Consider the following 12,378-nt stretch of genomic DNA (forward strand, 5'->3'; position numbering starts at 1 on the left):
TGTCTTGTCTGCCTGGCCAGCATTGAGGCTGGGATTTAGGCTACCAACATGAGAGCCCAGGCCCAAGCCACTTACCATATTGGCTTCCAGAAGGAGAATGTTCTCATCTCCATTTTGCAGATGATGGAACAAAGGCTCCCAGGTATAATGACTTGTCCAAGCCCACACAGGTGTAAAAATGTCAGTGCTAAGAATGGAACCCAGGTTTATCTTGATTTCAATGCCTCTGCCCCTCTCAACAAAAATCTTTAAGAAGAGAGTACATTTCTCAGGCAAGGACCTTATTGCCTTCAAAGAGAAAGGCCCAGAATTTTGATCTTTTGGCTTCTTTTTGGGAGAAAGCCACGGAGGGGAGGACTTCCTCCATCACACCTGAAGGCTGTCTCCCCAGTTTTGTATCCTCAGAGAAGATCCATCCCTGAGCAGGTGTGCACCCCATTCCCACCAGCCCCTCACCGTGAGAATGTTATACTCTCCAGCTGTGAAGGTGCTGCTTGCTGATACCACGCCTGTGACCGGGTCGATACTGAAGCCTGCCTCATCACTCTCCTCGATACTGTAGGTGACCCTGCCATTGAGACCCTCATCCAGATCTGAAGCCACCAGCCTGTACACAGGCCCGGAGGTCCCTGGGTTCAGCCTCTCTGGAAGGCGGACATTGAAGAGCTTGTGGGAGAAGACAGGGGGGTTGTCATTGACGTCCACGATGCGTACCACCACCCTGGAGGTGGACCGGAGGGAGGGCTCCCCGTTGTCCAGCACAGTCACCTGGGGAGAGGATCCAGCGTGAGTTGACAGGCGCAAGGCCATGACTAGTATCGCCACCCACCACAGCTCTTCCTCTGCCCCTGCTTTCAAAAGCCTGGAAATACCAATCCGTCTGTTCTTTGGTATATGCTCGTGATTTTTATTATCGTAACCTCATCTTCTTGGAACCCAGCTCTCTGGCAACCACACCCACAGAAAAGCCAGCAAGAACAGAGAAAGAAACCAGAAAGAACTGGAAGAAGACAAAGCCACAAAGGCTGTAACAAAAGCTGGGGCTCTTTACTCGGGAGGCCCATGGGCCATTTCTCTGAGACTTTTGACATTCTATTTGCTCGTAATTTTCGTAAGCTTTGTTCTCACTTTCCTTAAGCTACGGGAGATTAGAAAAAAACAAACGAGGAGGCGTTTATGGAGGCGTGGGTGGTACCTTTGGAGTCAGGCATGTGGCCCAGTGTATGAGATGAGATCCGGAGACAGAATAAAGGCACGAAAACAATTTCAGGACCAGGCACTGTTCCATGTGCCAGCAAATTATTGCATGCATCAGTATAGATAGGACATTTCAACTCAAAATGCTTCTGAATTTTAAAAAGATTTTTGCTATTTAAAGACAAATGTCTCTACTGAACTGTAATGCCTCAGTGCCTAGAAGGCCATTGAGCTGCTGCTTACTAGTGATGCCTGTTTTATGCAAAGGGAATGTTCAGAGCCTGGGATCATAGAAGGCAACACTGATTTCAGTTCTGCTGAGGAATATGTGTCCCTCCCAGCTGATGCCTTTAAGACTAGCGGAGATGCCTGTTCATCAGTTGTGGATAACACAGGACAAGATTGCTAGAGTACTTCTGATTTAAGCCCCTCTGGGTCAAGACTGACGCCTCTCATTGGAATGGTCACCAGGGATGCTTATTTTAGAGACATCCTAGAAAGAGCACAACTGCCCAGGTGGCTGAGTGGTAGAAAATACAACTGCAGTGCAGAAGATGCATGTTTGATTCTTGGTGGAGAAGATCCCCTGAAGAAGAGAGTGGCAACCCACTCCAGTATTCTTGCCTGGAAAATCCTAGGGACAGAGGAGCCTGGTGGACTAGAGTCCATGGGGGTCACAAAGAGTCAGACCCAACTGAGTGACTGAGCACACATGCACAGAAAAAGCCTGGGCCTAGAGGACAAAGGTCTGGGTTTTCATCCTGGCTCTGCTACTGACCTAGTGTTTGACCTTGGGTGACTCTAGAGCATGGGGATGGGCCAGAAAGCATACTGGACAAATACATAACCCGTGTGTACTGCTCCGTTTTCCTGCACTCCCTGCAGGCATTACTAATTGATCAGTGCTTCCTGCTCAGCTTAAGTAGCAACATCTCCCCGAGTCAGAACCCTCCTCAGCTACTGCCTGGAGACGTGCATGTGGCCCCAAGGCCTGGCTTGGCTCCAGCCTGGCCTCCTGCAGGAGGTTTTCTAATGTGGTGAATGGGTTCAGCAGCATCACTCACCTCCAGGATGTGTTCATCCTTGTTTTCTCGGTCCAGCTGCCGGGCAGTGGCCAGGAGACCTGGAGGAGAGATGGTTGGGGGGAGACTGGAGCAAAGGGCTCCCAGGGCCATTTTACTGGGATAAATTCAACGCCTATATTCAAAGCCTAGATCAGAATTCTTTTGGTCTTGGGAGAGCAAGAACATAAAGAGGAAATGGAAATCTGGAGAGAGAGAAGGGGAGGAGAGGTAGAGAGAGGACAGCAGAGGTGATAGTATCAGCAGGGGTTCCCACCTACTTCCTGCTTTCACCATGAGGAGGGTGCTGAGCCCAGGATACTGTTGAGTGAAAGGGCAACTCATCAGGAGTTATAATGGGGATCACAGTCACTGCCTTTAGTTCTCGAGAAATCACAAAGGGGTGCCATTTTACTCCTTTGTTCTAATTCTCTCGCTCACCTGGCACCTAGAATGGGCTCTTCCCATGCCCAGCTGGCACAGATGAGCCAGAGGAGGGCTGCTCTGGGCTCCTCCCAGCACTTCTGTAAATTTCGGAAGGTGAACTTAGTGATCTGTAATTCTCGTTTTCATTTTCTAGGCACTGTGGCTATAAATTGAGGCCATAATGGTGTAAAGGAGCCAGTTCTCTGCCTGCATCAGACAAGTCAAGCTCAAGATTGTCGGGAGACCAGAGGGGCACCTGAGCCCATAGACTTGAGAGGTCCTAGCTGGGTAGGCGGGTCCCTTTTCAATGAAGGCAGAGCTATTGGTAGGGGGTTGTGGGTGTTCTAAAAGCTTTCTGTAAGTTTCTTGATCTTGTTCAGGCAATTAAATGATAGAGTAATGGAATGAAGTGTGGGGATGGGGGCTTCCTGAGGGGAAAGGGGGATCTGGTGTTGGGGTGGGGTCTCCAGTACGGATGTGAGGAGTGACCTCTGTTGGGGGCACGTCTCTGCTTTGTGTCATTCTGGCTCTTTCTTCCCTCACTGAAGGCAGCCATGGGAGAGGTCCTAGAAGGTTGTTGGAAAGCCCCACAACCAGGAAGGAAGACGTTCCTCTGGGACAGAGTGAATATTGTTTCAGGTTGCCCCAGCCAGCTTGTCCCCAAGCTGAGGAACCTGCCGGGGATGGCCCGGCATCCGGGGGACCCCCAGGAAGAATGCGGGATGAGAGGGCTTGGCGGAGAGCCTTCCTTCCAGCTCGGTCCTGCCCTCCTCCTGCTCCTGCTCCCTCTTCAGCCCCTCTCCCCTCTCTATTTATCCCTGTCCATCCTCCTCCTCTCTTGCCTTCCCAGGGATTCCTCTCCCCCCCACCCCCCCATCTGTGTGTCTGGGAAACTCAGTCACTGTTTTTCTGTCTCTAGTTTTTCTTTTCTCTCTTTCCTTTCTCTCACCACTGCCTCTCCCGTGACCTTCTCCCCCACCTTCTCAGGGCCGGTGTCCCTGGAATTGTTGCCGGACCCCCTGGACCATTGCCCCTGTGTTCTTCCACATCCCCCTCTCTGAGGTTGGTATGAAGTCCTGGATGGAAGTAAGGCTGTTAGCAGAGAAAACTGGGGAAATCTGAATGAAGTCTATAATCTCCTGAATTCCCTTGCACCAGTATTAATTCTTAGTGTTGATGCATACACTGTGCTAACATTAGGGGAAGCTGAGTGACCGGTGTCTGAGAACTCTCTTTGCAGCTCTCCTGTAAGTCTATGATTATTTCACCATTAAAAAATGTAAAAAAAGAAGAAAAGAGTTTTTAAAAACAGAAAGAGAAAATGGACCTACTTGCTCTGTCTTCAGCAAGTCCTGGGTCTTCTCCTGGCTGTTGCTTCTGTCACCATTTTTAGCCAAGTGCCCACCCAGCCTGCTGCCTGTCAGAATCTTCCCCGTCCTTCAGCTCAGCACAGCTGCCTGCTGTCCCATGAAGTCATTGCTGGTCCACTACACTGAGCAGCTTCCTCTCTCCTCTAAAGTCACAGCCTCGCATCTACTCATCTTCTACAATGTTGTACTCTTTACACCGTTCCTACAGCTCTTTTTATATCCAAATTTTTATACTCCTCATGGATTGGGTTCCTCAAGGGCTGAAACTGTGTCTTATTCTTCTTCCCCTCTCCACAGCACTTAACTTAAATGCCTTATAAGGACAGACACCTTCAAACATTTGCAGAATAAATGAATCTTGGGCTTAACCAATGATTGTGGATGCTGGCAGAGATTCGTTCATTCATTTCCTCATTATTTGTTGAGGTTCTACTCTGTGCCAGGCCTCGATATTATAGTTTTCAAAAAACAACCAAAGTTCCTTTTAAGGAAAGCTTGTTGAAGTCTAGTGAAGTACATGGATAATTAATGGAATAATCACACAGATGAATATAATGTTCTATGTGATAGCATAGTTTTTAAAAGTAGACACTGCTAGGAGATGTATTATAGTGTCAAGAAAACTTCTTTAAGAAAAGAACAGCAGGGCTAAGATATGAAAGAAAAGCAGGAGTTAGCTTGAAAAAGGAGAGGAGACCCCTGGCAGAAGGAAAAGTATGTGCAAAGGCCCTGTGCCAGGAGAGGGCGTGCGTGGACTGAGGCAGGCCACGTAGTTGGAATCAGGGAGTGATGGGGTGAGAGAGGCAAGTTCATGGGACATGGCAGGGCTTGGCTTTATCTTAAGGGCATAGGGAAACCAGCCAAGGGATCCATGTATGGAAGTAGGGCAATCTCAGGGATAAGAAAGGTAGGCGGGGGTGGGGAGGAGCGGTCATTGCTGGATTTATTATTTCATTTTTAAATGTTCGTGCTGATAAGAATTTCTTCTCGACTGAAGGAAGACTAAGCATCTCTGCCCTTTGAGGCATTTTGCCAGACCTGGTGTCAGGGAACTGTTGACAGTAAACACAGCAGGGATTTGGGAAAAGTAGGGAACCTATTACCTTAGGTGAGAGATGTCTTCCCTCTTCCAAAAAGGGAGGGACTGAGTGGGCCCAGGCAGAGAGCCAGCTTGGAAAAAGCATCCTCCTTCCAGGAAGACTAATCCACTCCCTGAGGTCAAAGGTGCCAAACAGATGTCACAGGGCAAAGAGGCACTGTGTCCCCCACCCACTGTCTGCCTCAGGACCCCCAGGCCCATCGCTCTTCCTGACTCCCTTTTGCCTTAAGGATCATGAAGGAAGATGCTGCTGGCTCTCTCCCCTCCCCTTTTTCCAATCTTGCTAGACTTCTGTCCTTCAAGGACAAGAGTCAGTAGTTGGGGCTGGAAAATGGGAAGTTGGATTGGAAGGCAAAAATGTCCTCATTCTCTGCAATAGCATTGTCGTTCGTGATCCAGAGGGACACATGGCCTTGGAGCTGTACCTGCAGCCATGGGAACTGACTGTCATTCTTCTGGGAGCCAGGCAGGCAGCATAAATTCAGGAAGAGGCGGGAGTGAGGGGACTGTGAGGAGAGAGGGCACGCCTGCCCTACACGGGGAGCTGCTGTTGGCTCAGGCAGCTGTGACCCTGCGGGATGTGCAGTTGGCATATGGCTAGGTCTTCTAGTTACAGAAGTCTGGGACTATTTTTGAGCTTTGTTCATTTTTAAATGTTGGCAACAACTTGAAAATTGCTGTTTAAAGCTTGTGCAGGCCAAAGAGAACACTGTTGTGGACTATATCTGGTTCATGCTGCAAATTGTTGACCTCTAGATTCCTCTGAACCATCTTAGATGGCCTTGGACTGAGGATAGATCTTTGTGAGATTGTTGACTCCTCTGAAGTGGATCTCTATCACCACCACTCCATGTGCAGGCTTGAGATCAGTTTGAAACTAGAGTTAAGAGACTCAGCCTGTGGCTTGTGATTCTGGGGAATGGTCATGTTGGGAACACTTGCAGGGTTGAAATAGTCCCAACTTGACAACATGGGGAACCTGCTTAGCTTCCCTAGGCCCTAAGGAAAGAAAACTGACATCTTCTTATTCTCCCATAGAGATGGACTTTGATGAAATGCAATTCTCAGACACAGCACACATCAAAATCCTCTGGATGTCTTACTAAAAAACAGATTTCTGATTCAGTAGGTCTAAGGTAGAATCTGAGAACTTGACCTACTAGCAGGTTCATATGCGGCACTCATGATGCCGATCTTCAGATCATACTTTGAGAAGCATTGCTGTAGAGAATCCTACTCACCCAGGTTTCGGAGGTCCTTACCTGTGAGAGGATGAAGAACAAAGAATCCCATATGGTTCCCACTGGTGATATTGAAGGTCAGTTTCCCTTTGGAGCTGGAGTCCGGGTCCCAGGCATCCAACTGAAGCACAGAAGTGTGCAGGGGTGCATCCTCTGGGACGGAGGGGTAGAACACAGGTCTGGACATCTGGGGTGGGTTGTCATTGACATCCAAAACCTCGATGTAGACTTCAGTTACAGACGAGAGGGGGACAGAACCCCTGTCTACTGCCAGTACCGTCAGCCAGTAACAGGATGTAAATTCTCGGTCCAGGGGTGCCAGAGTCTGAATCATTCCTGGGGAGAGGTGATCACCAAACCCAAAGTATTTCAGAGCTCAAAGTAGCTCTAGAGATCACTTTACCTAACAGTCCTGAAACCATACCATGGAAAAGATATTAACAAGTGTTTCACGAGAAAGGGAAACTGTGGCCTATACAGCATGGGAGCTGCTGAGTTAAACACAGGAGAGCTCGTATCCTTATTGAAGAACCTCTTAGAGCTTTTCTCTGCTAAGACAGGTCCATAACTCGGGCATATAGGCACACGCAGGGTTTCCAGAAGGCCATGGTAGTTGACCTACTTTCTTCTGACTACTTCAACCCAAGTTCAATTTATTTATTTCACATTCTCTAGGTGGGATTTCCATACTTTGGTCCTTACAGTGGTTCCTTCAAACTTCAAGTCCTTATAGATACTAATTCAAGGGTGAGGGATTTGACGAATAAATTGCTGTTCCTCTCTCCATCGTCTTCACGATTTTAGAGACTTAGCTTCATTCATTAGTTCACTCATTCTACAGATTACTTATTGTGGGCCAACACTGTTCCAGAAGTCAAGAGTCCAAGAGTGAGCAAAAGAGGTTTGTGCCCTAAGTCCTCATGGGGCATACTCAACTCATAAGACCTGGGTGAGAGGGCAAGGCCCAGGTTCACAGCCATAGCATCTCAGAGCCGAAGGAACCTTACTCCTTTGACAGATGGGGAAACTAAGGCCCATAAAAAGAGCATGACTTGACCAAGATCATGTAGCAAGTAAGCAGCAGAGCTGAGTCTAGAACTGACTCTCAATCTAACTCTCTTTCATCACCCTCCCCTTTACCCTGGAGAGAAATCATCCATCAGGTTGTAAACTTCTCAAGGTGAATAACCTACTTTTATTCACCTGGGATCTTCCCTAAGTTACCTATTTCAGAGCCTCACAAGTGGAGGGTGCCCAGTGTTTGCTGAATTGCACTTATTTTCTATGGAGCTTCAAAGGAATAAATACATTGATGCCACCTTTTGGAGGACAACTTGGAAAGATACATTAACATTGAAAATGTGTATTATCCTTTGACCCAAGAACTGCATTTTTTAAGAGTTTTTCCTATAGAGACTCATGCATACGAGTAAAAGCATATGAACAAATGCAGCCATTAAAAAAGAGCGAGGAAATTTCCAGGTGGTCCAGTGGTTAGGGCTATGTAGTTTCACTGCCAAGCACACGAGTCTCATCCCTAGTCAGGGGACTGAGATCCAAAAAGTCATGTGGTGTAGCCAAAATAATTAAAAAAATAAAAAATGAAAATAAAATAAGAGGGACAGGAAGGAGTGGCCCTATTTATTGCTCCTTTTAGCTTACAGCCTGACTTCTCTCAAAACAGCCCCTGATATCCCTCAGCCCCATCCTCTCCCAGCACCTGGCCCTCCCGTCCCTCCCCACTCCCAGTACCTGTGTCTTGGTTGATGCTGAAGGTGGCAAGGCTGGTGCCAGCTCTCAGGAAGTACTGAATCTCCCCGTCCAAGCCAGTGTCATCGTCGTGAGCGGCCACTACCATCACCGAGGTTCCTGAGGGGCTGTTCTCCTGCACCTGGCCCTGGTGCACAAAGGAGGCAAAGTGGGGAGGGTGGAGATTCTCATTCACATCCAGGACGATCACCTCCACGTGGCAGAGGGTCCTGCGGGCCAGGGGCTTCCCACTATCGCTGACCCACAGGCTCAAGTTATACCCAGCCCTCCTCTCAAAGTCCAGCTCTTTCTCCAGACTGAGGGCCCCGGTCATCGGGTTCACATGAAAGGTCCTGTGGGCATCATCCAACAGGACATACTGTACTTCTCCCGCAGGGCCCAGGTCAGGATCAGAGGCATCCAGAAAAGTTAGAATAGTCCCTGGGGGTAGGTCCTCTGGGACCTTAAGCCTGCGGTGTTCTGTGATGCACTGAGGGGCGTTGTCATTGACATCTTCCAGTGTGATTATCAGGTCAGTGACAGAGAAAAGCTGGTGACCCTTTCTGGGCTGGTCCCTGGCCTCCACCTTGAGTATATACTGAGGTTCTGATTCCCGATCCAGGTGTCCTGTGACAACCATTTCTCCGGTGAGAGGATGGAGGGAGAACTTCTCTGTGGGGCTTAACAGCACATATCGAACCCTCCCATTGTCCTCTGAGTCAACATCTCTTGCTTTCAGCTCTGCAACAGTGGTTCCAACTTCTGTGTCTTCTGAGATTGTTACCTGGTACCCACCAGGAGGAAATCTGGGCGCATTGTCATTCCAGTCTTCCACATTCACTGTCAGCAGCTTCCAGGAGGACTTCTGGGGAGTGCCCAGGTCATATACTGTTACATTGAGGATGTAGAAACTGATGGCTTCATAGTCTAAGGGGGAAGCTACAGTGAGAAGCCCTGTTTCTAGCTCAATGTCAAAGCAACCGTCTTCATTGCCATCTGCAATCACATAGACCAGTTTTCCATTAAAGCCAGCATCAGGGTCAGTGGCTGCCAGATGGGCTAGAGGTGTGTTGAGAGGAGCACTCTCAAGGATGTCAATGGACTGTGGAAAGTGGTCCTCAAACTGAGGGGTATGATGATTGATCTGATATGCACTTAAGGAAGTGAAATCCTCATCTTCGGACTCCTGATTCTGAAGCCCAACAGAGTGCAAGATGGTCTTTGTGAAATGTGTCAGTACCCCTGTCTTCTCACACTTTACAGGGACCTCAAAATGAGGGTCCTTCACTACAGTAACATTCAAAGTCATGGGGGAGGCATAATTTTTCCCATCTGAAGCTGTAATTTTCAGGGAATAGTTGATGGGTTGACCAGTAGTATGGTTCCTAAAAGAGCGTTTGAGGGATATCACACCAGAGAAATGATTTAGATCAAAATACTCGAGTTCATTGCCTGATACAAACTCGTATTTTAAGTTCAGAAGCTCATCCACATCTATAGCTGACACAGTCATTATGGATTTTCCTACTGGCCAGTTTTCGTGGATAGACCCAGTGCAATTAACTTCCTCAAACATAGGCTTGTTGTCATTCAGGTTCTTGAGCCTAAGAGAAACAGACACTTCTTTTTCCTGGCGAAATGGGGATCCCCAATCTGATGCCCGTACCCGGAACGTGTAAATTCTATTCATGAGCTCATAGTCCATGGGTTTGGAGGTGGAGATGATCCCCAGGTAAGGGTCAATAGAAAAGGGGACAGCATTTGGATGGGTGATGGAGTAGGTGATATATCCATTCTCTCCATGATCCTGGTCTGTGGCAGTAACAGTCAGAACACTGGTGCCTGGAGGGATGTTCTCATCAAAAGTGCCATCGTAGGAGGACCTGTTGAATACTGGGGCATGATTGTTACAGTCCATAATGTCAATGACCACAGTGGTGGAGGCCAGGCCCGGTGAGGTTCTGATGTGTAGCTGGTACTGGGCTTGGTCATGGAAGTCCATGAGCTTCGTGGTGGTGATCAGCCCCGTGCGGGCATTCAATTTAAATGCTGCACTCTCTGAGGATGGCTTTAGAACATACTTCAGGTTGGGGAAGGCTGGGGTTACTTTCACCATCACCACGCGGCTGCCAGTGGGGGAAAACTCACTAAGCTGCACTCTGTATGTGGCCTTCTCAAATTTGAGGGAAGTCAGTTTGGAAGCGGGTAGGTGAAAGCCCCTGATCTGGGAATAAAAGGAAGGTCTGCTCCCAGCCCTGGCCTGCAGGCTGAGGTTGAATCCATGAGGGTGTTCCATCCAGTTGATGTCTTTGACGGAAACCACGCTGAATTCACTGCTCCGGGCATAAGACTTGATGGCTTTAAAGTTCTTTCCAGGGTCACCACCAACAATTTCCAGTGAGTCCACGTCCACCCCTGAGCTGTTTGCATCTACCATGACAGTGGCGTAGGTGGCATCCTCACGGCGGTCTGGTGCAGCCAAGACCACCGAGGAAATGGCTGGGGGCTTCCTGAGGGCAGGTTCTACGTGGATGATGAGAGCAGCCAAGTTGCCAAATCCATTGCCCTCCGAGATCTTCCTCATGCGGTCCACAGCCAGTACCTGGAGCTCATGCTTCCCTCTCCAGGTGACGTTGAGCTTCCCAGCCAAGGTGACCACCCCGCTGGTGGGGTGGATGGCGAACATCTCCGACCTTGTGTTAAAAGCATAATAGAACTCGGCGTTCTGGCCCAGGTCTGCATCGGTGGCGCTCACCTTGCAGATGGGGCTCTTGAGGGGCATGTCTTCAGAGATGGTGACTCGGTATGAAGGCGGGGAGAAGAGGGGTTTCAGGTCATTCTGGTCCAGGATGCGGACCACCACGCGGGCCAGTGCTTCTAACTCCAGGGTCTTCTCCGTGGCTTGGATGATGAGGGTGTAGCTGTCTCGCACCTCCCTGTTCAGAAGGGCTGTGTTGCTGCTCTTTGTCCTTATTCTCAGAAAGCAGAAGTTGCCCACCACGTACTCCTCTGTTTTAAACACATTGGCCACGTCTCCAGAGATAATCCGGTACCTCACTGCCCACTGGGGGTCTGTGAGGTAGATGCCCATTTTCTCAGAGCTTTCCACATAGGTCTTGGGAGCAGAGTTTTCATAGATGGTCCCATTATATAGGGGGTATGTGAAGTGCCAGGCTGAGGAGATGAGGGGGTTCTCACATGTTGTACAGTGGAGCAAGAGAATGGCCAACCCCAGCGAGGCAATAATCATGATGGAAAACCTCCCGAAAGCCTGGGTAGAAAAAGAAAGGGTATAAGTTAGGAAAGAAATGGTTCCTACTGCTGTGGCTCTTAACTGGGGTGGTTTTGCCCCTCAGAGGACATTTGGCAACATCTGAAGTTATTTTTTCCTTCCCAGGTGGCGCTCATGGTAAAGAACGCACCTGCCAATGCAAGAGACTTAAGAGACGCAGGTTTGATCCCTGGGTATGGAAGATCCCCTGGAGAAGGGCCTGGCAACCCAGTCTTGTTCTTGCCTGGAGAATCCCATTGACAGAGGAGCCTGGTGGGCTACAGACCATAGGGTCACAAAGAGTCGGACACGACCAGAGCAATGTAGCACGCACGAACGTGTCTTTGGCTATTCCAGCTTGTGCAGGAGGTGCTGTCGGCATTTAGCAGATAGAGGATGAGGATGCTGGCAAACAGCCTGTGGTCCACGGGACAGACACCCACAGCAAGTCAGTAGTGCTGAGACCGCAAAGCCTTGTGTTTGAAGAATAACAGACTAGTTTAAGTGCTTCCTCAAGGGCATCCAGAAGATACAGCACAGTCCTTAACTGCTTCCCTCCCTTTTCCAAACCTTCAGTGGTTCCCTGTGCATGCGTGCAAAGTCGCTTCAGCCGTGTCCGACTCTTTGGGACCCCCATGGACTGTAGCCCACCAGTCTCCTCTGTCCATGGGGTTCTCCAGGCAAGAATACTGGAGTGGGTTGCCATTTCCTCCTCCAGGGGATCTTCCCAACCCAGGGATCAAATGTGCATCTCTTATGTCTCCTGCATTGGCAAGTGGGTTCTTTACCACTAATACCACCTGGGAAATCTTCCTCAGCGATGCTGAAATCATTCTGAACAGGTACCCAAGCTTAGCAGTCTGGCACTAAATACTTCCCACAAGACACTTCCATCAGGGCTGAATTCCAGTTGAACTGAGCTGCATCTGTACATGTAGGGGCTGCGAAAAAGCAAAGGGACCAG

General features: G+C 49.1%; 1 protein-coding gene across 1 annotated transcript in view; it reads right to left on the bottom strand.

Moving 5' to 3' along the window:
- Positions 1 to 12,378, bottom strand: part of FAT2 (FAT atypical cadherin 2) — an 82,658-nt gene that overhangs the window by 49,185 nt on the left and 21,095 nt on the right. The window contains exons 2-5 of the mRNA XM_043913348.1: positions 8,147 to 11,414; positions 6,416 to 6,730; positions 2,262 to 2,320; positions 457 to 768 (exon numbers count right to left, since the gene is read on the bottom strand). Coding sequence (XP_043769283.1) covers positions 457 to 768; positions 2,262 to 2,320; positions 6,416 to 6,730; positions 8,147 to 11,393 — 3,933 coding nt within the window. The 5' untranslated portion in view covers positions 11,394 to 11,414. The remainder of the gene's footprint in view (positions 1 to 456; positions 769 to 2,261; positions 2,321 to 6,415; positions 6,731 to 8,146; positions 11,415 to 12,378) is intronic.

This window comes from Cervus elaphus, chromosome 9, assembly GCF_910594005.1.
Source record: "Cervus elaphus chromosome 9, mCerEla1.1, whole genome shotgun sequence".
Taxonomy (NCBI): Eukaryota; Metazoa; Chordata; class Mammalia; order Artiodactyla; family Cervidae; genus Cervus; species Cervus elaphus.